The 26337-nt window shown below is 39.7% G+C and overlaps 1 protein-coding gene across 6 annotated transcripts in view; it reads right to left on the reverse strand.

The window, feature by feature from the left end:
• The window catches only part of SORCS1 (sortilin related VPS10 domain containing receptor 1), a 571683-nt gene that overhangs the window by 149780 nt on the left and 395566 nt on the right, over positions 1 to 26337 (reverse strand). For all 6 annotated transcript variants that reach the window (XM_049855014.1, XM_049855016.1, XM_049855012.1 and 3 more), the window contains exon 6: positions 3444 to 3508. In XM_049855014.1, the coding sequence (XP_049710971.1) occupies positions 3444 to 3508 (65 nt within the window). The remainder of the gene's footprint in view (positions 1 to 3443; positions 3509 to 26337) is intronic.

Genomic DNA, 26337 nt, shown 5'->3' on the forward strand with positions numbered 1-26337 from the left:
TCATCCTTGGATACTTTCTGAAGATGCTGCCTTTGCAAAAAGTAAAATGAAATAAAAAAAATTGGAACTGATATATTTCATGCCTTGTGAAAGCCGAGCCTGAGATGACAGTTTGGCACTACCAACCTCCATGCCTTTGGGGAGCACGGGAACGATCCTATGTGTAAGAACACGTGCACATTGAGGACAGCGATGGCCTTGTGGGTTTTAGGATATGGGAATACATTCATCAGATGTCACAAGCTAGAAAGCAGCATTGTCCCCCAAAGCTGGAAAATGAAAGCAATCTAGGATGCCACCAACTCTACTCAGAGCTTTCTAAACAAGAGGTGTAGTCATGGGAGACATACCTTAAAGCTCTTTTATTAGTTTTCGCTTGTGGGACCTTGTACCCAGTGTCTTCCACTGGACAGCAGCATCGGTACCACCTGGGGCTTGTTTGGAATGCAGAATCTCAGCCTCCTATTGAATCCACATCTTAACAAGATCCCTAGGTGGCTCATAGGCACATTAAAGTTCGAGATACACTGTTCTAAAATGTTTAGGCCACCTGATAAGTGAGGTTAGGTAGCCAGCTGGTGACTCTGATGATGGTCAAAAACATCGTCATTCATTCAGTAAATATTTATTAACCTCCACCTACACGTGGACACTGTGGCATGTACTAGAGATAGAATACGGAACAAAGATAGACATGCTCCCTACTCTCATAGAACTTACAGACTGGCCTGGAGGTAAGGTTAAAAAAAAAAAAAAGGTTGCAATCAAATAATTATGCAAACTGGATGTATAATTTTAAACTGAGATGAGTGCAATAAAGTAAAATAACAGAGTTCAATAATAGCAACCAACCAAACAAAACTAATATGGATTGGGGGTTCAAGAAATTCTTCCCTAAGAAATTGATGCTTAACCTGAGGTCTGACTCATCCACAATGATTACCAAAAAAAAAAAACCAAACCCATCGCCGTCAATTCCAACTCTTAGCAACCCTATAGAACAGAGTAGAACTGCCCCATAGAGTTTCCAAAGAGCACCTGGTAGATTCAAACTGCAAACCTTTTGGTTAGCAACCGTAGTGCTTAACCACTACGCCACCAGGGTTTCCCTATAGTGATTAATTTCACTAAATCGTCCAGGGAAGGGGGAAGAAGGAAGGGTATTCCAGGCTGAGGAAACAGCAGGTATCTGAGTCTTGCAGCAGGACACAGAACTCTGCATGTTCTAAGAGGTGAAGGGAAGCCCAATGGCCTGCAGGCAAGGAGTGAGGAGAAGAGATAATGAGATTAGGCTAAAGGAACAGGCAGGCAACAGATTATGCTGGAGGTATAGGGCAAGGTGAGACTTTATGTCCTTATCATCAAAGCAATGGGAAGTACACATAAGTTTTAAACAGGTGATAGGATTACTTTTGCCTCTAGGAAAAGACTGTTCTGGCTGTTGGAATCCAGGATAACATCATCTTCTCCAGGGCCACGGAAGGGATAGTGCCAGAGAGACCCTATGGAAGACGTGGGAGAAAGGCACTAAACTGTTGAGCTTATTCTGTGTCAGCCAAGAGCTGGCAGCCAGGCCCGGGTTTACACAGGAGGAAGGTGATGGTCAGCTTGAACCCTGATCTGTCCCCACTGACTGTGCCAAAGAATATATTCATTCCCCAAAGGTGAAGTAAAATCCCTAGAGATAAAAAACCTCAAGGTGTTTGCGGTGATGGAGTATATGGGGTTTCTGGAGTATCTGGGTTACAGGCATGACCTGCTTTTTTTTGGCTTTAAGCTGGTAAGTGCAGCTATGTGCTTGCCTTTGCATTCAGGAGAGCTGAGAGCATGTGCAGAGATACAAGTTGTAGTGATGTTTTTGAATTGCAAGGGATACTGTGACAACAGGGATGTCTCAGGAATTCGGTTACACTCTCCGGCTCTGGTTCAGCACTGGGTAGCCAACAAGAGCCTCACTGCTCTATGGTGATTGTGGGCAGTCCATTCTCTTCCTTTCCGCTACACTTGAATCTCTTTCTTCTTCCTTGTCTTTTGTCCCCTTCATGCCTTCTTCCATTTGCTTTCCCCTTTTCTCATTTTCTTTTACCTCTCTCTGTAATGCCCTCTCTTAGGTCTAATTGTACCTCCTAGCTGCCTAGCCCTTTTGAGGATTCTCGCGATCAAAGAAGGAAAAGGATTGTCATTGTTTAAATATTTTACAGGTCAGGCACTGTATGCAGTGTTTAAAACGCATTAGTTTATCTAATCCCCACGTGGATGGACCTTGTGAGGTAGACATTGCCCTCTACTTATTTACCAGGTAACCTTTAAACCTGTTGCTTATATCTTCGCCTTGGTTTCCTCATCTGCATGGGAATAACAGCCTACAAAGCAGTCATGAGGAATAATGTACATAAAGTGCTGATCACAATGCTGGAACAGTAAATGTGAGCTACTATATTAATTATTATTATTTATTTATTTAATTAACAAATGAAGAAACTCAGGTGTCAAGAGTTGAAGTCGCTTTTTCAAGGTCCAAAGATCAGCAAGTGGGCTGCTGAGTCGATTAGATGTGGGTCTGAATTCTGGATCTGGGACTTACTTTCCTCTATATCATGTATCTAAAGTCACAATCTCCATGATACCTAGGCCTTCATTGTAGCCCACCTAAGACTGTCAAGAACTACCAAAGACCAAGGGTCAAGAAAGTGACTCAACTGACCTTCCCCTCCTGCTGCTTACAACAGAAGACACACAGGAGGGTACCCTTTTCTCCTGTTCTTTCAAAGTATTTTGTGAAATCCCAATCAGGACACTGAGGCAATGCCCCGATGCTATCTGATAAAGTAAGGAGACTGAAAAACCAAACTCAAACAAAACAAGAGCAATACCAACAACAATAAAACTCTTCAGGAATCAGGGATTTTGAAATTCTGTCTTTATCCGAAATGAAAAACACCTTGATTGGATGTCATCAGGATCTAAACACACATGGTCAGTTCTCACTCTTTGCGATAGTTATAGTCTATAAAACTCTCTGCAAACACTGAATTAGTGAATACTGGACCAGCCTTGCTCAAACTCACCAACTGAGTTGGGAATGTGCATACCAGGCATCTAATTTTTTGCTGCTCATGCATGCACAGGTCCACTAACGGCCGTCAAAGTGCTGTATAAGTATTGATTTTGCACTTATAAATACATTTTTTAACAAGTAACCAAATTTGCAAATACAGAAGCCATGAATGAGGACCGTTTGTATGTGTGTGCGCATGTATTTAGCTTAAATCAAACTATAGACATCATTAAGACCATTCTGAATTGTTGAGGATAGGAAAAAGTCTTCATGCCCAAACAATTTAGATTATTGCCACTGTGATTGCCCCAAACACAAACTTGGTTCACGTCAGATGGATAGACCCGATATTACCATGAAATCCTGGCACAGGTGATTTACTTACGGCCATCCACGGTTCTGGCCTCAAGGTGTACAAGGTCTGGTTCCTTGTGCGACCCCATCACAGACCTAAAAAATGGAGAAACACAAAAAGGAATGTTTATGCGCCCATGAACTATTAACATCCATGGGATTCTTTATTTTTTTTGGTCTGGAGTTATTTTTATTTTTTATTGTGCTTTAGGTGAAAGTTTACAGCTCATATTAATTTCTCATTCAAAAATTTATACACGTATCGTTTTGTGACATTGGTTGCATTTCCCACAATGTGACAGCATGTCCCCTCCTTTCCACCCTAGGTTCCCTGTGTCCATTCATTCAGTTGCTGTCCCTTCCAGTCTTCTCGTCTTGCTTTTGGACAGGAGTAACCCATTTGGTCTCATGTATATGATTGAACTAAGAAGCACGTTTCTCACGTGTGTCATTTTTTGTTTTATAGGCCTATCTAATCTTCATCTCGAAAAGTGAGCTTCGAGAATGGCTTCAGCTCTGGGTTAGCAGAGTGTCCAGGGGCCATAGCTTCAAGGGTTCCTCCAGTCTCTGTCAGACCAGTAAGCCTGGTCTTCTTTCATGAATTTGAATTCTGTTCTACGTTTTGCTCCCGTGTCCACAGAATTCTAAAACCACAACCTTGGAATATACCCACTGTATTTATTTATTTATGTAGTGTAACAATAAGATTTACACTTCAAACAAAAATGACATTGAAATCTTTTTTTGATGATGGTCAGGCATAACTCGGGCAAGACTATTGTGTGCAATTACCTCAGTCTTGCAAATAAGTCCTACCTGTCACTTTTGTGGCCTCCTGCAACAATCGCAGACACTATATTTCACTTTCAAGACTTATCAGGCAGATGCCAGGCATGTTGCTTAGCTGGGTGACCTGAGCAGTAATTTACAGAGCAGATTGATCTAATTAACTTTTCCGTTTGGTATTTGCAGAACCGCCCACTACTAACCCATAGCAAACGATGTGATACAACCAGTATATCAGTAAATACAGCACCGAGCGGCCATTCTCTGTTTCGGTGAAACAGAGAGGGGGAAAATGTAGGTATGTCTCATTTCATGATGTGTGCCTTATGTGTAAATAAAACAAAATCCCCTTTAAATTGCGTTGGAGTCACATATTATTTAGTGTAATCTTGCAGTGAGCCACAATAAACAGAAAATAATTATTCTGTTACACAAATATCATGGGCAATCAAACTCTATTTCCAGGATTTTTATACAGCAAGATTAATTGAACTCAGACCAACTGTACTTTTTTTTTTGTTTGTTTTTACTTCATCAGGATTTGCACAACTCTCATTTAATTGGATCCATTTCTATATGGAAAATAGTCATTATGCCTCCAAACTTGTCCCTTTGCCTGCCCGAGCCACTCTGCACAGCCATCAAATCTATGCTAGAATACACAGATGTTAAAAATGCTCATCACCTTCAGGACTTAGTGTGATAGCCAAGACCCTACAATGACAGGCTCCTTTGTGCTTTTCCTGCCTAATCTCCTGCCACTGCCACTAGAGCCTATGTCTCAGCCACATGGAAAAATTTGCTATTTCTCAAAAGTGCTATATGCATTTTCTCACCGGTCTGTAAGTCTCTGCAAGCTGTGTCTTCGGCTTGAAATGCTCTTCTCTAGCTTTACCTAATCCTCTTTTACGCCTATGTTAAGAAACAACTGAAAAGTCACTTCCTCTGTTAAGTATTGCCCATTTATACTAGGTAAAACGCTCTCTTCCTACCAACAAAGATGTGGGAAGGTGGAGCTCTTTCATCCCTGGACTAGCAGTTGCTAAAGTACTTAAATAAATGATGGTGGGAGTGTCACTGTCTGCCTGTATTCAAGCAGACTCCAGTGACTAAATTCATGTCCCTGTGTATTTACCAGGTGCTCCCTGGAAACCCTATGAGGCAGTTCTACTCTGTCCTATAGGGTTGCTATGAGTCGGAATCGACTCAATGACAATGGGTTTCGGTTTTGGGTTTTTTTTTTTCTATTTGGAGAAATTATAAAACCCTTTTTAGGAGATTCCTTCTTGCTTGGAGGAGAAGAAAGCAGGATTTAATGTTCTGAGGGTAGACTCTGAATTTCAGGCCATATATCAATCACGTAAAATACTTACTGACAGTGATAATAGGGCCTTAAGGAGACTTCTTATCTAAAGACAAAAAGAGACTAAGCCAGCAGGCTCCAAACTCTTAGACTTGGGAAATCAAGTTCGAATACAAAGAGCTCTAGGAATGAACGCTCCTAGGAAAATGCTTAATTTACTTATTTCAAAGAACTTCCAGGCTTTCATGCTTTGCTTCCTTTCTTACTTCCTTCTCTTTTTGCTTCTTTCTTTCAACATTTATTCTGTCTATGATATGCCAGGAACCATGATAGGAATATGAAGAGTTGAAGACAAAGCTCCTCCAGTAGTCCCCAGTTTGATGAGTCTTTGTGAAGGTGTGTGTGGGTGGGTGGGTGTGTGCATACTACACCTGGGGGAGGGGTCGCTTGCTTTCACATTGGGCAAAACACAAAAATAATTATTTATACCTTCCCACACCAAAGTGGTGCCAGACTGGATTCAGAGGTGATTCTCCTGTCAATATCACAGTTACGGGCATTAAGAAAAAAAAGTGCTGCCTGACAAGCCTCAAAATAGAACGTTCAGCAGCTAACTAATTATCTCAAAGTATTAATGGGTAGTTACATGCTGTTCAACTGCCTGTCTGGCCTGTTGCTCAGAGTGTCTTCCGGGAAATGGCTCAGACCTTTTATTCCCAGTAGAAGGCTGGCCTCCCAGAAACACAATGGTAACAACTAGCTTGTGTACTTCATCAGCATGGTTTATGGTTAATGTCAGTGGAAGGTAAAATAATGACCCTGGGTCCAGTTGCATCTTTCTGTGTGCTCATAGCCCCAAATCGACATAGCAGTTGTCTTTTAAGATCTTTGATTACTTCTAATGGCAAGAGCTCTTGTTTCAAGAGACATTTTTTTCCTTGTTGTATCCTGTCCCATCGATTCCGACTCATAGTGACCCTATACGACAGCGCAGAATGCCTCCTAAAGTTTCCTAGGCTGTAATCTTTTTTACGGAAGCAGGCTGCCACATCTTTCTCCCACAGACACTCCAGTGTGTTCGAACCACCAACCTTTCACTAAGCAGTCAAGCGCTTAATCATTGCACCACCAGGGCTCCTTAAAGAGGCAAGGGTCAAACAGTTCTTTGTTTTTACAAGATACTCTATGGCTAACCAATTTCCTGGTCCCTGTCTAAAATCATTTCCATATATTGTAAAACAAGAACAACAAAAATTAATTTTAAATATTAAATTGAAAGCCTTATATTTCCCAGAAAATTTGTTTGCTGATGTGCTCATTCTTTTTCTTGGTCTAGTAATACCTCTGGCAGTTGCAGATTGTAAAGAATTATTGCTGCTTTCACTTTGTGGCACTGGTGTATGGTTAAGAGCTGAAGCCAAACAATGTTAAATGTCTGTCTGCAGAGGTGCTGGTTTTAACGGTACTGTCATTGACCAGACACCTTGGGGAGTACATCATGGCAGCAGATCCACATGGCATCATTACTCCAGCCCATTTATATGCTTACATTTTAGTAGGAAATACAGATTTAAGTGATTTTCATGTGCATTAATACCAACTACTGTGTTAGAAGTAAAGAGAAACAGCATTTAGAATTGAATCCAAAATGTTCTCTTAATGGCCTTATTTGCAGAATGACATACCAAGACCAACTTCAAGAATCTCCATCCAAATACGGAACTAAATCTGACTTCTGGTATTAAGCACAGGAGGTTGGGTATCTTTGCTTTATGTTTCTATACTACCCTATTCACATCCCTGTCATGGTTCTTATCAAGGTCTTCTGGATCTCTATGCAAAGATGTTTCTCTCACTAGATTGGGCTCCCAGAAGGAAGGGGCTGTCTTTTATCACTGAATTCTCTGTGCTTGCCAAAGCATAAAGAAGTATGTTTCCCCAGTAAATACATAGATAACATGTTTACACTGGTCAACACTTACCATTCTACCTAATATATTGGGTTAGTCATATCTGGGTCTCGAAAGAATCTATTATTATGAGATGAGAAATTCTGGTGTGGGGTCCTTTACTTATAGGAAAGGCAATAAATAGGTGGATATATTGTTATCTTTATATCACTTTTAAGTCTAGCTGAGAAAATAAATTCCATTATTGAACTGAATTTCATAGAAGGGAAGAGGAGTCTTAATGCCTTGCAAATACTAGTGTCTCTGCCAAGAATTCCCTCTCACCTTCTCTTCTGCCTTCTTAGTATATCATCTATGGCTCAGTTGTAAAAGACTGAAGTTGAAAATAGGTTTTCCAGTAAGGATGCCACTTAACTAAGTTGGTTTTCCCTTCAGACGCTCTTCCAAAACCATACACATACTTTTGCACAGCATAAATTAGGCCATTTTGCAATTGGTGACTCACTTGTCCATCTTCTTTATGGATTGACAAGCTAGAACCTCTCTTTATCTCTGTGTAGGCACCACGAATGCTATGTGTGTATGTTCAGTAAATGTCTACTGAATTCTTTTGGATAAAGGAGAAGCACATAAGGCAGCTGCATCAGCATTTATTAATTCACCTCTATGTATGACATTTGGCAAGTCACTTAACATTCCTAAAATATATATGTTAAAGCAGCTAGCAAATTTCTGGTGTACAAGGGCCAGAAAATGCAGCTGACTTTTTTCTCCTCTTCCTCCTCCTCATTTCAGGAGATAGGTGGCAAATATTATTAATCACCCCCAAAATTAAAATTAATGTTGGTAATAAAAACTTCTTGGGATATAATGGGTATTCCACTAATACAAACGATTTATCAAAACAAATTATTATTATAAGTCAACAAACAAGAAAAAGAGTCAAGGGCCCAGAGATGAACTATCTGAATAAATAAATGTGTTATTTATTCAATTAAACATTTCAAACCCCCACCATGTGTTACGAACAAGACCATGTATGCCCTGCCCTTAAGAGCTTTAGAGCTCTAAAGAGAAAGCAATCCAATGAAACAAGGGCCCTAAAATTCAAGATGCTCTTTGAAGACATAGGAGGGATGACTTTTCACTTAAAGGAAGAGATCCTGGGGAACAGAAAGGCAGCCTGGGAAGGCTTTAGAGTAATTGGATTGAATCTTCAAGGATATGCAATAATATGACTGATGGACAGAGGAGTGGAAAATCATTCCATTTAGAGGGGATGGTAGGTAAAAAGGTTCTAGGTCAGAGAGAGGATGGCCCATATAGCATCTACTAGTAAGTCAATAGGCTGGATCTAATATTTGTAGAGTGGGGCAGTAATAGAGGAAGAGGTCCAATCATGAAGCACCTTGTGCATCATGCTAAGGCATTTGGATTTGATCTTAAGAGCTATAGGATGTCACTGAAGAAATTCAAGTGTCACAGTTTATAAACAGTTGAAAAGAAGAACTTCAGTTTCCATTGTTAAAAAAATAATCAAAACACAAAGAAATTAAAGCATAGGGTTTATTCCAGCAGTTATTCTATACGCATATAAGGAGACAATTCTATTTCTAAAAGAAAAAAATGAACAAACAAACAAAAAACCAAATGACTCAATGTAGGCTAGTTAAAATGAAGCTTTTAGAGAGAGAAGGAAGTAGAAAAGAAAATCAGCTATTGGCTAATCTTAACACAACTGAATCACTCCCTCCCTACCCTTAATGAGATCAGCTAGCATCAGGTTACTAGGTGGTCTCTGGACTGGTTGGAGACTTTAAAATGATAAAAGGTACCTCAATTATTCAGAGAATTCCAAGGGTTATCTCTCAGGCAGCAAGGAAAACTACCTAAACTACATTCTTTGCATTAGATAATTGTGGTTAACAAATGAGTTGGTCACAAAGGGGGGCTTTAAAGGGGGGGTTAATCACTGTGTCAAACTGGGTCTCATTTTCCTTATTGTTAACACCATCTATGTCTATACTCACAACTGGACCAATGAGCAACATCGTGATAAACGGAGAAAAGATTGAAGTTGTCAAGGATTTCATTTTACTTGGATCCACAATCAACAGCCATGGAAGCGGCAGTCAAGAAATCAAAAGACAATATTGCACTGGGTAAATCTGCTGCAAAGGACCTCTTCAAAGTGTGGAAAAGCAAAGATGTCACCCTGAAGACTAAGGTTCGCCTGACCCAAGCCATGGTATTTTCAACTGGATCATACGCATGTGAAAGCTGGACAGTGAATAAGGAAGACCGAAGAAGAACTGATGCCTTTGAATTGTGGTGTTGGCAAAGAATATTGAATATACCATGGACTGCCAAAAGAACGAACAAATCTGTCTTAGAAGTACAGCCAGAATGCTCCTTAGAGGCAAGAATGACGAGACTGCGTCTTACATACTTTGGACATGTTGTCAGGAGGGATCAGTCCTTGGAGAAGGACATCATGCTTGCCAGAGTACAGGGTCAGCAGAAAAGAGGGAGACCCTCAACGAGGTGGATTGACACAGTGGCTGCAACAATGAGCTCAAGCATAACAATGATTCTAAGGATGGCTCAGGACCGGGCAGTGTTTCGTTCTGCTGTGCATAGGGTCGCTATGAGTTGGAACCGACTCGACGGCACCTAACAACAACATGTCTATCTTGGAAACCCTGGTGGTGTAGTGGTTAAGAACTATGACTCCTAAGCTAACCAAAAGGTCAGCAGTTCAGATCCACCAGGTGCTCCTTGGAAACTCTATGGGGCAGTTTTACTCTGCCCTAAAGGGTCACTGTGAGTTGGAATTGACTTGACGGCAGTGAGGTTTTTTTTTTGTTTGTTTTTTATGCCTGTCTAAGGAAGGTATGAGTCAGAATCAACTTGAGGGCAGTGGGTTTGGTTTTTGGTTTTAAGGAAGGTATGAGGTCAAGGCCCACAGGCCATGCTAGATTCAACTCTGTTGATAAAAGCACAACAAAGCTCCTACAGCCTCATGCTTCTTTGCTTCCAGGATCTTAAGCTGGTGTTCACATTTAGGAGCCATTGTGGAATAAAATCTAAGGATTACCAAAGTCACGAATACAAATAAAGAAATCACACGCTGATACAGTGCACTGGTGGTGATGTTAGCCGTACAACGTCAGCCTTCTGAAATACAACCAGCCAAATGCAGCTTCTGTAGACATTTCTTAGAGAGAAACTCAGCAATGTTGGTAGTTTATCATTCTTCTGGCATTTTGTCTGCGTTTATAGCAGTTTATAAATGCTGATGTTAGATAACCACAGAGCAAGTATTCAAAAAATAAACACCGTGACAGGATAGCACCTATTTATTCACATTTAGAATTGCAAGTTAATGGCAAATGGAGGAATGAGGCAGGATCTACAGAGGAACAGGGGCTGATGGATGGAGACACTTGTCTTTCTCTTTGTTTTAGATGAAGCATTCATGTTCCCACAGACTCACAGAAGCAAGTAGTCCTGTTTGCTACCCAGAGAAAAAACAAAGTGCCTGGTAGGTGCTGGCAGCTGGGTACCTTCATTTCTTCTTTTATAGTCAAGGGCTTGCCTCTCTCCTACCACCAAAATTAGGCTCTCAAGAGAAACATTTCCAAAAAGCCCTGGTCAAAGCCACAATTTTTATTATTGAGCAAAGCAGCTTACCCTGAATTCTCATCTCCTGCCCATCCAGGAGAAATGGGCTAAACAAAATAAAAGGCAGCCAAAAGACATCATTTTTACCTCCTTCAAGCTTAAGAAACAAAGCTGCTTTGTGCTTCTGTTCTTCAGGCCCCTACACTGGCCCACTGCTTTCCCAGAACCAAAGGTTCTACTACAATTGACAAATATACAGATGATATATAGACCAACAGAAAGACAGACAGACCAAGAAAAAATGATGCTTAAGCCCCTGAAAGCACAATGGTCCAGTGAAAACTGGCATATCCAGCATCCTTAAGCCCACCAAAAAAAAAAAAAAAAACCCAAATGCACTGCTGTTGAGTCTATTTCAACTCATAGAAACCCTATAGGGCAGAGTAAAACTACCCCATAGAGTTTCCAAGGAGCTCCTGGCAGATTTGAACTGCTGACCTCTTGGTTAGCAGCTGTAGCTCTTAACCACTGCGCCACCAGGGTCTCCTAAGCCCACCAGATTCTACATTTAGTCAACCTTACACCCCCGGCCAGAAGCCCTACTGCTTACTTGGTGTGTGTGTGTGTGTCTGTGTAGCCCTACTGCTTACTTGGTGTGTGTGTGTGTGTAGGGGAGCACAGTGATGAGGGAGGTGTTTGACCCAGAATGAAAGAACACATAAAGTTCAGGAGGATGGGAGGAAGAAAGGATCTTTGTTGCACGAACTGCTTGGTAGAAATAAAGCTGACAGTAGAAATAGCAATGCTTAGAAACAAACAATGTGTCCCTTGAGACATCAAAATGACCAGCTCTAAATAGGTTAAGGCAAACCATTCTGCCACAGTTCACTCTTCCCCTCCCCACTTTCCATTTTTCTAATTTAATGAGTTTACTTTTTCCACAAATGTGCCAGTGGGATAAAGAGACACATATTTAAAATGACCAGGGAGTTTGGGGTTGAGGTAAAGTATGACCTTACAATACTTTAAAATAAGGTTTCTTTTTTTGTCTTTTTAAATATTAAAGGTATCCTAACCCCACTGCAATGGAGTTGATTCTGACTCATAGCAACCCTTTAGAACAGAGTAGAACTGCCCCACAGGGTCTCTAAGGCTGTAAATCTTCAGGGAAGCAGAGAGCCACATCTTTCTTCCACAGAGCAGCTGGTGGGTTCAAACCACCAATATTTTAGTTAGCTGCCGAGTGCTTAACCACTGAACCACCAGGGAGCCTTCTAAAGGTATCATACTGTATGTATTTTTAGAAATTTGTTCATATCACTCAATAATATATGTCCCAGGTGATTCCGTGACAGGACATAAAATTTTTAAAAAATGTTAAGGTCTGTTTTATTGCATATTAATATGGAAATACCAGATTTATTTAACCATTGTCTATTGACGGACCCAAAGCAAAAACGTATATAAATGGAGGGGGAACAAAAAAGCACATACAAGATTCAAAATAGTAGTCGCCTCTGAGAAGAGTTCTGGATTGTGGGCCCAAGAGAGCCTTACCCTTTCTTAGTAATTTTTGAATTTTTATAATTAAGATGTATTTACTTATTACTCTTGTAATTAATATTAATGAATCTGTAGTGTTAAAAATAACTTCTTCATTCTGGGAAGCAAACTATAAGAGGGGACATAGTCAATGTGTCTAGATCACAAAGAGGTAAAGAGAAAGGCTGAGTGAGTTTTGCATGGGGAGGAGACCTGGAAGCATCTCACAATCTGGAACACCAACAGCACTGCCAGCATCCCATTTTGAGTGGCAGGAAGGCTAAAGCTGTGAAAAAGTTGTGGCCAGCAAAACAATGCTAAAGACAACCATGAGGAGTGTATGCGCGTTGGTGTCAGAGTGAAAGGCCTACGGTCAGTGTGGAGATCCTGCTGGGGACTGGAGGGTCTGAGTTGGCAGTTCACGGTATATTCAATGTTCTTTGCCAACACCATAATTCAAAAGCATCAATTCTTCTTCAGTCCATCACATGCATACGAGATGACTGAAAATATCATGGCTACCATGGCTTGGGTCAGGTGCACCTTAGTCCTCAAACTGACATCTTTGCTTTTTAACACTTTAAAGAGGTCTTTTGCAGGGCCAAGCAAATATGAGTTTAAATATGAGGTTCAAAAACCTGAGCATTTTGTTGCTGGAGAAGATCTGACTCAGGGAAATCATATCCCACAAGAGAATGCTGGGAACAGTGACCCAATGTTTTCGTTTGAACACCTCAAACAAGGAAAAAAAAAAAAAAAGCACCCCGAGTAAATGATAGTCTGTTAGTTATAAGTTACAGAAATGCACTAGAGCACTTATATATTAACTTCAGAAAATATACATAAAATAGAAACTAAAATAGGAGAAAAAAAAATAGAAGTTCTAACATCATTTTCCCACACCTCAATTCACTCAAGTAACTCACCGCGGAGGCTGCTACTCCAGATTGACAATACCTGAGGTATCCTTAACACTTAGGATCAGGCACGGCAGGTGGTTGATACTCAAATTTTTTTAACTAATGAATAAATAATTTAATTCAACAGAACAGTTATCAAATGCCTACAATGTGCCCACTATATTTCTAGGCACTAGGGGTTATAAGTGAATAAAACAGAAAAAATTTCTACTCCCCACGAAGCTTATATTTCAATAGGGAAGTCAGGGAAATTGCAAATAAATACAGACATATAATCCCTCTTTGATGTGATAAAAATATCTTTCGAAAGACTTGCGGGGAAAAAAATTAAATATAAGAGGTTTAACTGCATCAACATGACTGCTGTGTTATGGTGTTGATCGCCGTCTGATGCCAGTCTAGAAAGTGTGGGATTGATGTCACCAAGGACTCTGAGGCTGTGCCCTTGTCAGTGTGCTGCTCGTCATCCTTATCAGCCACTTGGATAAGGATGCACATTGTGTGTCTAGAAAATTCACATGTGACACAAACTCTGGAAAAATAATGATGAGATAAAAGAAAGGCAGTATTAGTGCTGAGAGCAATTTACTTGTCTGAGTATACTGCTAATAAAAGGTACAATCAGATTTGAACCTAGGCTTTCTAATTTCTCTAAGGCTCCATGCCCCATCTGTAAAAGCGATGATAATCATAGTAAATCATAGTACTTCATAATGAGTCTGTTGTGAGGAGTAAAAGGAAGAATATACACAGCTACTGCTACTGTATGAATAAAGGAATCCTTTGGAGATGAAAACTCAGAGATTATCTACCAAAGCCCTCCTACCACAGTTAAGGACACTAAAGCCTCCAGAGAGCAAATGTCTTGTCCAAGTGACACCACTCAAATTGTAGCAAGGTTGGGACTTCTAACTAGGTTACCCTGCCTTGCCACAGTGATCCTTCTCATGAATGAATAAATGAATGAATACATGAGTAAACACATACATAAATAAACTTTTTTTTCTTCTTGACTCAGGAAAGACAATGTTAACTCAAAAGATAATGTGTATACCCTACACTTACAAAGCAGGAAAGAAGGATGGGAAAACATTTTGACATTCTGCAAGGGTTATGTGTGTTGGGGATTAGGGTGGGATGGGCCTAATGACAGGCTGGTTAGGATAACCGCCTTTCTAATAATTCCTCCATACTTAGTCAGCCTTGCTTTATTGCTAGGCTTTGGCACTTCCGAAAAAAATGTCCTCCTAAGAGGCCACTGCTCACAAGACCTTCCTTTGAGAAGGAAGGTGATTCAGTAATGGTCACGGGGAAGCAAGAATAGCAGAGAACCGGGTTAGATATATGAAGAAATACATGAAGAAATTAGATTCATCTTCACTGCAGAGACAAAAAATCCTGGGGTGTCAAACAGCAGCTGTTCTCTCTACTGCCTTGTTTATTTACAAAGAATTTCTGGAGTTCTGAGGAGAAGGTGTGAAGGGATTTGGAACTGGGCAAAGAGAGGAATACTATTCTGTGAAAATACTCTGAAGGCTGTGCCAGTTTGTCTTTGAACTTATATCAACAGCTTGGCCAAGGAATCCAGTGTGATGACGGAAATGAAAAACACACCTTCTAATTTATTGTTTTTAATCAGTACTCCACTACGGATGCAAGTTCTTAAAGTTATTGCTGAAAAAGTATCAGTGAGGCAGAAAAAGGGGAAGAGAGAGCCACGGGGAGGAAAGATGAGGAGAGGAGAAGAAAGAAATGTAGACTGGAAGGTAGGCAGGGAATGGGGAGAGGGGAAGAGAGGCCAGCAAGGGAGGGAAAGATGGAATGAGGGAGAATGAGAAGGGCAGACAGGGGGGTAAGAGACATAAGGAGGAGGAAAAGAGGAAGAAGAGAAGAGATTTGAGTCTCGTGACTATTGCACAGTACTCACAGTAGTACCTTTCCGCTTTGAGCCAGTCATGGTTGTGCTTTTGGTTTCCTGCTTATGTTATTCCCCCACCAATCCCCAGCCCACCCCCTGCTCCAGGAGATAAGGTTAACTGCTTTATTATTACACTTGGTGTATCAAAACCCATTGCTGTTGAGTTGATTCTGATTCGTAGTGACCCTTACAGGACAGAGGAGAACTGCCACATAGAGCTTCCAAGGTTGTAAATCTTTATGGAAGCAGGCTGCCACATCTTTCTCCCACAAAGTGGCTGGTGGGTTCAAGCCATCGACCTTCTAGTTAGTAACCAAGTGCCTAACCACTGCACCACTAGGGCTCCTTATACTCGGTATAATTTATTTAAATAATACTATTTTTTACATAACTGTAAATGTAATATAAACAAAACCAAACCAGTTGTCTTCAAGTCAATTCCGACTCATACTAGCCCTATAAGACAGAAGAGAATTGCCCCATAGGATTTCCAAGGAGCTACTGGCGGATTCGAACTGCTGACCTTTTGGTCAGTAAGCTTGTAACCACTGTGCCACCAGGGCTCCATAAATTTAATATAGATTCATTTAAAATACAGTAAAAAGTTTACCAAAGTATAAAAAGAAGAAGAAAAATTACACATAATCCTTTTATCTGGCAATAACCAATTTTAACATTTTGTCATTGATCCTTTAGTACATTTTTGGTTTTTATGGGTATTTTTTTTTCCATAATTGGGATCACACTATTATATTGCATTGTATTATACTATATTACATTATTTTCTGTTATACTATGTTACATTATTTTATGTTATGCTATACAGTATAGAAAAAAATTTTTTTTTTCTATACTGTATATCATATATTTGAGTTTTTTTTCCTAATTGTACACTATTCTAAATTTACTTAGCTGGTTTTCTGATTACAGGGTATTGGTAGTGTCTAACATCTTACTCGTATATATGATGCTGAGCTGATTATCTCTGTACATACAATTTTACATATACCTGTCATTTTTCAATTAGGTTATTAAAAGAGGGAATACTGGCTCAAAGACTAGGAACATTTGCTTAATACTCCTGATAGATATTGTCCAACTGTCCTCCAGAAAGTTTATACAAATTACACTCCCACGAACAGTGTAGAAGAGTGTCCATTTCTCAAATCTTCTCAAGGCTAAGTATTCTCTTCTCAAAAAATTCCATTCATTTTATAGGTAAAAACTGCCATCTTCTTTTAGTTTTAATTTTTATTTCCTAATGGTGAGATTAAATATTTTTATGTTAATTTCCACCTTTTTTTCTTCTATATATTTTTTGTTCATGTTCTTGGCTCTTATATCTATAGAGAAGTTTTTATTAAAGCTATTGATTTATAAGGTTGTGTTATCTGCATGTCACAAGTTATTAGTTTTCCTCCAATCATGACAGCAATGTTCTTCGTCATATAGTCTAGCTTTCTCGGATTATATGTTTGGCATACAGACTGAGTAAGTGTGGTGAAAGGTTATAAGCCTGGAGCACACCATTCCTATTTTAAACCATGCAGTATCCCCTTGTTCTGTTAGAACAACTGCCTCTTGATCTATGTACAGGTTCCGCATGAGCACAATTAAGTGCTCTAGAATCCCCATTCTTCACAATGTTACCCATAATTTGTTACGATCCACACAGTTGAATGCCTTTGCATAGTCAATAAAACACAGGTAAACATAGTGCTTGCTGAAAGTGAAGAGGATTTGAAGCACTTACTGATGAAGATCAAAGAATTCAACCTTCAGTGTAGATTACACCTCAACATAAAGAAAACAAAAATCATCACAACTGGACCAATAAATAACATCATGATAAATGGAGAAAAGACTGAAGTGGCCAAGGATTTCATTTTGCTTGGATCCACAATCAATGCCCAGGGAAACAGCAGTCAAGAAATCAAATGACATATTACATTGGGAAAATCTGCTGCAAAAGGCCTCTTTGATGTGTTAAAAAGTAAAAATGTCACTTTGAGGACTTAAGACCTGTCTGATCCCCAAGCCATGGTATTTTCAATCATCTCTTTTTCATGTACATGCAAAAGCTGTACAATGAATAAGGGACACCCAAAAAAAACTGATGCTTTTGAATTATGATATTGGCAAAGAATATTGAATATGCCACGGACTGACAGAAGAAAGAACAAATCTGTCTTGGAAGAAGCGCAGACAAAATAATCCTTTTTAGCGAGGATGGTGAGACTATGTCTTACTTACTCTGAACATGTTATCAGGAGGGGCCAGTCCCTAGAGAATGACATCATGCTTGGTAAAGTAGAGGGTGAGCAAAAATGAGGAAGACCCGCAATGAGATGGACTGACACAGTGACTGCAAAAATGTGCTGAAACGTAGCAATGATTGTGAGGATGCGCAGGACCAGGCAATGTTTTGATCTTGATCTGTTCTACACAGGGTCACTAGGAGTTGGAACCTACTCGACAACACCTAACAACAACAACGATTTATAAAAGTGCTCCATGTTTAGGTTATTGACCCACTTCCTGTACGAATTTTTTCCCATATTTTTCAGCTGGCCAATCTTGGAACTTACATTCTTGGTTTTGGTAACAAAAATTACTATTAACAACGCAGGGCAACACACTTCCTACAGTTTGTTTTGTTTTTTGGGAGCAGCAAGTCTTGCTTTTTTTCTTGGCCAGGACAGAGGAGAGGAGAAAGAGCAAATAAACTGTGTGTGTGTGTGAGTGTGAGCAAATAAACTGTGTGTGTGTGTGTGTGTTTGTGTGTGTGTAATGGGGATTACCCCCATGCCACCCTCCTTGTGGTGAGAGTTTTGTGTGGTGTCCAACTGAACAAACCAGGGGAGGCCCCAGGACTACTGGGGTAAAAACCCCATGTTTCATGGCCCAACAAGCAAATCCGTCAAAGGAAAAAGGTATTTCCCTTCTGAGGTTCTCCAGCCTAAAATGTCTCTTAAAAAAAAGCTTTATTAGCGAAAGAGTCTTGCCCTTAATTAGCAAGCGGCACTTTAAGGCCCAACCCACCCAGCAGGGATTAATTGGTGCCAGCTGAGAGACTGGGAGAGCACTATCTGAGGAAGAAACACTAGTAAAGAGAGAGTCAGAACATGATCTAGAATTGGGCTTTTTCAACCTCTTTTCTGGTCACCCCATTGGCTCAGCAACTAAATAATGGCACAAGTAAGTAAATGGTTGAGAAACATTCCAATTGATAAATGTGGAAGAAAGGATGGATAGAAAATTACCATTAGGACATTACAGTAATAATTACTGCAGGTAAAACCTACTAATAAGTGCTAAAATTGGTGGACAAAACACATAGACTGAAAGTATCTCTCCCAAAATGTTTATGGATTATTGTAGTGATTTTAATATAAATTCACAATTTTTTTTTTTTTTAAATACTCCTCCCTCCAGGAGTTGGAGCTTAATCATCCTTCTCTTTAGTGAGAGCGGAGCCCTGGTAGCTCAGTGGTTAAAAACTTGGCTACTAACGAAAAGGTCGGCATTTTGAACCCACCAGCCACTCTTTGGAAAACCTGTAGGGCAGTTCTACTCTGCCCTATAGGATCCCTATGAGTCACAACCGACTTGACCACCGCAGGTAGCTTTGGTTTAGTGAGAGCAGGATTTATGACTCACTTCTAACAAAAAGAGTGTGGAAAAGGATAAAGAGTAACTTTGCAATGGAAAAATCTGGCCAAGGGATAGGGTGATCAAGGTTAATGATCACTAATAAACCAAGTTATCATCACCATTAAAACATATTGTTATCACGTGCTTCTTGATGTGATGTAATGGGAAGGACACATAGTTTTTGTGATATTTTTCCAAAAAACTTTAACTTTGTAATCGTGGTAAAATATCAGACAAATGCAGATTGGGGGACATTCTACAAAATACCTGACCAGTACTCTTCAAAAGAGTCAAGGCCATGAGAGACAAGGAATATCTGAGGAGCTGTCACAGAGTGAAGGAGACTAAAAAAGACATGACAACTAAATATAATATAGGATTCTGGAATGGATCTTGGAAGACAAAAAAGAACAGCAGTAGAAAAACTGGGGGAATCCAGAGTATCCAGTTTAGTTGACAGTACTACACTAATTTCTTAGTTTTTATTTATTTTTTATTGAATTTTAGATGAAGGTTTACAGAACAAACTAGTTTCTCATCAAACAGTATACACATTATTGTATGACATTGGTTAACAACCTCATGACACGTCAACGCTCTCCCTTCTCAACCCTGGGTTCCCTATTACCAGCTTTCCTGTTCCCTTCTGCCTTCCAGTCCCTCCCGCAGGGCATGGGCCTGTTCAATCTCTGGCTCAGGGATGAACCTCAGGAGTGACCTCATGACTGAGCTGAAGGGGTGTCCAGGTAATCTTAGTTTTGAGCATTGTATATAAAAAAAAATCACATAAGATGTTAAAATTAGGGAAAACTGGTGAAAATTATACAGGAACTCTGTAGTACATTTGCAATTTTCTGTAATTCTAAAATCAGCTCAAAGTAAAAAGTTTTAAACTATACCCAACTCTCGTAAGTATATACTCAATTATACCAGGGTACTTATAAACTGGAAATTCAAGTCAATGTTATTAGGTGGAATAGATTGGTCATGTTGTCACTTTATCATCCAAAGCAGGTGAAAATACTGTATATTTGTCAGAATTTTATGATGTATGGTTTCCAACAATCACCAAAAAAAATAAAGTCACCTTATTTTTCCAAAAAAATGATAAGGATGGAATAGCGGTCCCTATTACTGGGATGTTCTCACTCTCTATTAGTTCAGATGTAGAAAACAATGCTGACAGCCAGAGTTCTTATTTATTCTACGGGTGCCCTGGTTATGATGGGAAGGGGTTGATTTCAGCTGACAACAGAAATATGTTGGGCCCAGGAGCTGTTGAAATGTGAGGTCAAATGTGAAGCTGCGTCTAACGTGGCTATGTGCTGTGTCTATTTTGGATTCCTCTCTTTTACGCATCTTGCTTTCCTTGGCTACTGAATCGCTCAGGAAGACTAACTGCTCATAGGAGGCACAGGGAAGAGCTAGTTTGTTCTCTCGGATGGTAATGCAGAAGCCATGCCAGGCACATAAATATTCTAACTAGTTTCATCTTGTCACAATAGAGTCATAAAGTTGCTCTGTTCAGCACATGATAATGGCTTTGTAATTCAATTATTGGTAGTATTTGTCTTCTGGGATTTATCTGCCTTAAACTTCAGCACTCATGTAAAACCCTTTACCATAAATCTCGTAAATGCTGCAGCAAGTACTGTCCCCCACCCCAGGCTGCATCTTGCCATGCCTGTGAAAACCTTGACAGCTTTCTCTAAATTATGGGACTGCTCTGTTTAGAGGTGTTGATGTTTTAAGTGCCAGAGCCAACAATAAAAAACAGTGGGCAAGGTCCATTTCCTCTGGTTATTCTCCTTAGAAAATGACAGGCCCTGATGGACAGATAAACAAAGTTCCATTCTAAATTCAAAAAGCTATTTTCAGCCTTTTATCCAGCACTTTGTAGAAGGGAATCCTGCAGGCCATAGGAGGTCAGATGGGATGACTTCTAAGATATTCAGGAATCCTGAGATTCTGATGTATAATACATGAGGGCTGGTCACAAACGTGGATTCACTAGTCTTGCAGCTGGTTTTAGAATCTCTCTCTCTCCACACTGCATTCTTACTAGTCTAATGAGCCAACCCTCAGTTTCTGGGTCTTCGCTACCCTCCTGTCTAGAATTTTCCCCTCCACATCTTCAGAGTTATCTACTAAGATAACACTATCTCACCTTTGATTTAAAAAGCAAATATTTGTGGCTACTTCATTCCCAATATTCATTCCTTCTTTTCTTCATTAATTAAATAAATATTTACTAAGCACCAATTTCATCAATTCCAAAATGTTCAATTCCCCCACCCACCCGCCCCCACCACCCCTCACTTTAGCTTCTCTTAAATCAGGATGTGATTTTAAGTCAATGAAACATCATAGTTTAATTGACAGTATTTCTTTGAGGGGTACATAAAATAATGATGCCTCTTCATATGATGAAATTCTAGATTTGCTTGTATGTCATATATGCTAGACATTGTTCTAGGCACTTCACTGTCCAAATTCTTTGTACAATTACATCTGTTTTTGGACCTAGCAACAGACAAAGCCCTCTCCCTACGAAAATTTCCTAGAATCCCCTTCCCACAATCATATTTTTTTCTCCTATATTTCCCTGCTTTTCAACATAAGATGCATAATAGTTATTTGTTACATCTCAGTATTTAGGTTATAGGACATTGAAAGGGGAAGTATGACTCAGCTAGAAGAGGAATACCACCCAAAGACAGATAACGTGACATATGGAAATACGTCTCATCATTTAGGAGAGATATTTATTATATTGTACCAGGGATATTTACTCCATGTTTGGTGGAAGCATGATTCTGTTCTTGTTTTTATTTGAGGTTATGCACAGTTTTAAAAAAGCATAATTGCCAAGTTTATAAGGGTTGAACTCTGGCGATTTTGTACTGAATCAACTTGGTGAAGTTGGAACTACATTTCCCAGACCCTGTATGTTTTCAGAGAGTCCCTGGGTGGTACAAATACTTATGCACTTAACTACTAACTGAAACGTTGGTAGTTTGAACCCACCCAGAGGCACCTTGAAAGAAAGGGCTAACAATCTGCTTCCAAAATGTCACAGCCCTGGAAGCCCATAGAGCACAGTTCTACTCTGAAACACATGGGGTTGCCATGAGTAGGAGCTGACTAGACAGCAAATGGCTTGGTTTTTGGTTTGGTATGTTTTTAAGTTGGAACTGAGCAAATGGAAATACGTGTGAGATTTGGAAGGCAGCAGAGGCAGCAGCTCTCTTACTCGGAAGGTCGTAGTGGTTAGAGCTAACGAGAAGCAGATTCAGAAGTACTGGTAGGTTCATTTATCCTTGCTCTTCCCTTCCCAATTCCATGTTCAACTTCTTTTCTAGACTACCACCAGCCTTGTGGCCTTGGGTGCACAGCCAGATGCCTGGCTGCGCACTCAGAAAGCAGGATCTATGTAGGGGCAACATCCATCCATGTACTTCTACATCAACCCCCTTTGCAGTCCCACCTCAGCAGCTGCAACCCCCTTGAAGGCAGGGACTGTGTTTCCTCTATCTTCTTGGTCAAATTTATCTCTGAAAATTATGCAATTGCTATTTGGTGAATTGGGTAACGCACTCTTCTCAAATGTTTTAGGAGCTACAAAATAAAAACAGGAAGCTGACTTTTCTGACTCAGGGATAACAAAATAAATAAATAAATAAATAAAAGGCATGCTCGTATTGAAAATATAAATTTTAAAACTGACTACCAACATGAGATTGCCACATTCACATTCAGAAACTCATTAATACCCAACATTTCTCCAATCCCTGTTCTTAAAAATCATTAGCAATATTTAATAGTTAACATCATTCATTACACATTATATGTGTTTAGAGTTTGCCTGAATTATCTCATTTTAATCCTTACAGAAGCATATGGGGAAGATACTGTTGTGATGACCATTTTGTACAAGAAGACTGCTAGGCTTAAAGAAGTTTATTAAATAGCTGAATGGCACACCCTTTGTAAGTAGAATTCTAACAAAGACAATCTCACTGTAGAAATCTCACTCTTAAACACTAAACAATACCCTTTCTTATTGACTGAGGCAACATTCAAAGGTGATCTCTGATTGAATGAGCAAGAGTAATCACAGACAGCCAACTAGACACTGTACAAATCCAGAGACACTTGAATTTGAAGGGTAAGTGAGGTCTATTCACTAAGGCATAAGCCAATTTCTTTTAATATAACTCTAAATTAGGAAGTCATAATTATAAGGATTCTCCATCTCTTTTCTCAGTCACTGTCATCTCATGCACTCTGCCATCATAAGAGATCTTAGTGGAAATCCAGAGCAGTGGCCAAGTTTCATTTGTTCAGAGATAGGAGAGCCACAGCCCGTGGGGACAGGAAATCATCAAGATAAGAACAGAAATCAGCGGTGGCCATTAGTCAATGAAGGTCAGGTGAAAATTGATGGGCTCACGATCAATTTTCAGTAGTGGAAACTGAACTTAATTTGTAGAGAAAATCTGCTAATCACAGGAAGAAATTAAGAAGTGGAGGAAGGTGCAAGAGGGTGGGAAAATAGAATCCATGTGTAAATCATTAACAGAGGAAAAACCAAAATGGATAAAACATGAGGTCTCTCAAGAAAAATGGAAATTCTCTTATCTAGCACTTCTAATACAGAGAAATGCCCCAGGTCACCTCTTGGGATACGAGCTCTCGAACAGTTTCCTGCCTCCCTGCTCCTCACCCTAACTGCACATCATTCAGAGGAGAGCCACTCAGAACCAGGTGAGACTGGGTGAATGAGGAAGAATATAAGAGGAAACAAAGCTCATACGCCAAAGAAAGTAGGGTTCTGAGTTCTTCTCCTGAATCTGATATTCTAAAAATGTAAAGTATTTGTCAATATCATCAGTCTAAGGCAGGCCTCCCTGGGACAGCAGTCTAGGATGCAGTAGTTCTGCCTTTGCTTGAATTTCTGTGCTTACGTGGATCTCATCACTCCTTGAAACAGTCTGTTGGATGAATAAATAGTCCAGTACATAGAAGAGCGTTCCTTTTAATAATCCAGAATCTTTCTCTCTTCAATGGCTTAGAATTCTAACCTTTTCATGCTGGAAGGAAGGACAGACATCATCTATTACAACTCCCTAGTTTAACAAGTGAAGTCCACTCTAGATGTGCTTCAATCTGCATATGTTTGTGGGTTTACACATGTGCACGCACATGTACGTCTGCAGTCAATGGATTTCAGTGCCATATGCGTGTATGGTTGTTACAAAGAAATCCCAGAGTCTTTAAGCCATGAAAATATATGGGCATGGGTCAAGAATCTTAGATGCCCTTATGGTGCTCACCACCAACAGAAGGCCACCCATTAAAGGATAGGCTAAGACATAAGATGGGCCAGAGCACTAGGCTGCCCACCAACCACAAGAAAACTCTCATGCAAGCAGGCACACTGTGTAACTGACCAAAACCCCACAGTAGGTTCCCTGCTAGGAATTTCATTTGACTCTGGGAAACCAAAATTTCAACTCAAAAAACAAAAAAAAAGAGAATAAAATTCTTAACATCCTTAATAAATGAGCCTGGATTTCCCCCCTACCTGGATGCTGTTTTGATATTCCTATTCAAGAAGGACATAAGCTGAATGTAGTTGAAGTAATTTAGAATTTCAGTGATCACTTCAGGAAAATGAGTTCCCATTTGCTTTTTGTTTGTTTTTGAGACTTTTGTTTAATGCTCAGTTTTAGTTAAAGGGTCTGAATAAAATACCTCCATCTGAAACTCTGAAAACTTAATGAGTTTATCTAGAACATGTTTTTCTTCTGAATTGAGTGGATCTCATCCAAGAATTTTGTATGCATTTTAATAAACTGGGTTCTTAAATATATTTGTCTTGTGTGGTGTTGAGTATAAGCCTTGGTTTTGAGTTGGCCTCACAGACCAGTGAATTTATGTGGTTTTTCTGTCTTGTTTTGTGCCTGAGTTCTGTCTTGTCTCAGGAATCCATGACTGGCAATTGCTAGGTTTTTGTTTTTTCTCATGACGCAGTATCTTAAGTCTTAGTTTTTTCTCTTCCAAGAAAAGCTGCTTCTTTTTTTTTTTTTCATTGTGCTTTAAGTGAAAGTTTACAGCTCAAGTTAATGTCTCATTCAAATATTTATACATATACTGTTTTGTGACATTAGTTGCAATCCCCACAATGTGACAGTACACTCCTCCTTTCCAACCTGGGATCCCTGTGTCCATTTGACCAGTTCCTATCCCTTCCTGCCTTCTCATCCTGCTTTTGGACAGAAACTGCCCATTTGGTCTCATATCTGATTGAACTAAGAAGCACATTCCTCAAGTGTATTATTTTTTGTTTTACAGTCCAGTCCAATCTTCGTCTGAAGAGTGGACTTAGGGAATGGTGTCAGTTCTGGGTTAACAGTGCGTATGGGGGCCATAGTTTTGGGGGTTCCTTCAGTCTGTCAGACCATTAAGTCTGGTCTTTTTACATAAATTTGAGTTCCATTCTACATTTTTCTCCTGCTCTGTCCAAGACTCTCTGTTGTGTTCCCTGTCAGGGCGGTCGTTGGTTGTAGCTGGGCACCATCTAGTTCTTCTGGTCTCAGGCTGGTGGAGCCTCTAGTTCATTTGGTCCTATAGTCCTTCGGGCTAGTATTTTCCTTGTGCCTTTGGTTTTCTTCCTTCTCCTTTGCCCCCAGTGGAATGGGACCAATTGATGTATCTCAGATGGCTGCTCACAAGATTTTTAACACCCTAGATGCCCCTCATCAAAGTGGGATGTAGAACATTTTCTTTATAAATTATATTATGCCAACTGACCTATATGTTCCCCAGAACTGTGGTTCCCAGGACCCAGCCCTGGTTACTCTGTCCCTCAGAGTGTTTGAGTGTATCCACGAAACTTCTTTGCTTTTGCTTTGGTCTAGTTGTGCTGACTTCTCTATTGTGTGGAAAAACTGCTTCTTGTACCTGTCTTATGAGTTGGGTTTTCAGTAGCTACATTGAGAAAAATTTGGTATAAACTGGTCTATTTGAAAGGTACACTGAAAAAGATAGCTTGTTTATTTTGATTGGTTAAAAAATGACAAATTATTCTAAATTGCTTCTCTAAAGGATCCAATTATGCAAAAAGATAGGGTTATGAAAATGTAATAATTTCCTACCTCCAGATTGTATTATTAAATTAGATTATAATATTCCTTCAAAGAACTTACTCTTATTGGTTTAATGATAAATAAGTGCTTAGGTCAAAGTTCTTATTTACTGTAGCT

This window comes from Elephas maximus, chromosome 16 (genome assembly GCF_024166365.1).
Source record: "Elephas maximus indicus isolate mEleMax1 chromosome 16, mEleMax1 primary haplotype, whole genome shotgun sequence".
NCBI lineage: Eukaryota > Metazoa > Chordata > Mammalia > Proboscidea > Elephantidae > Elephas > Elephas maximus.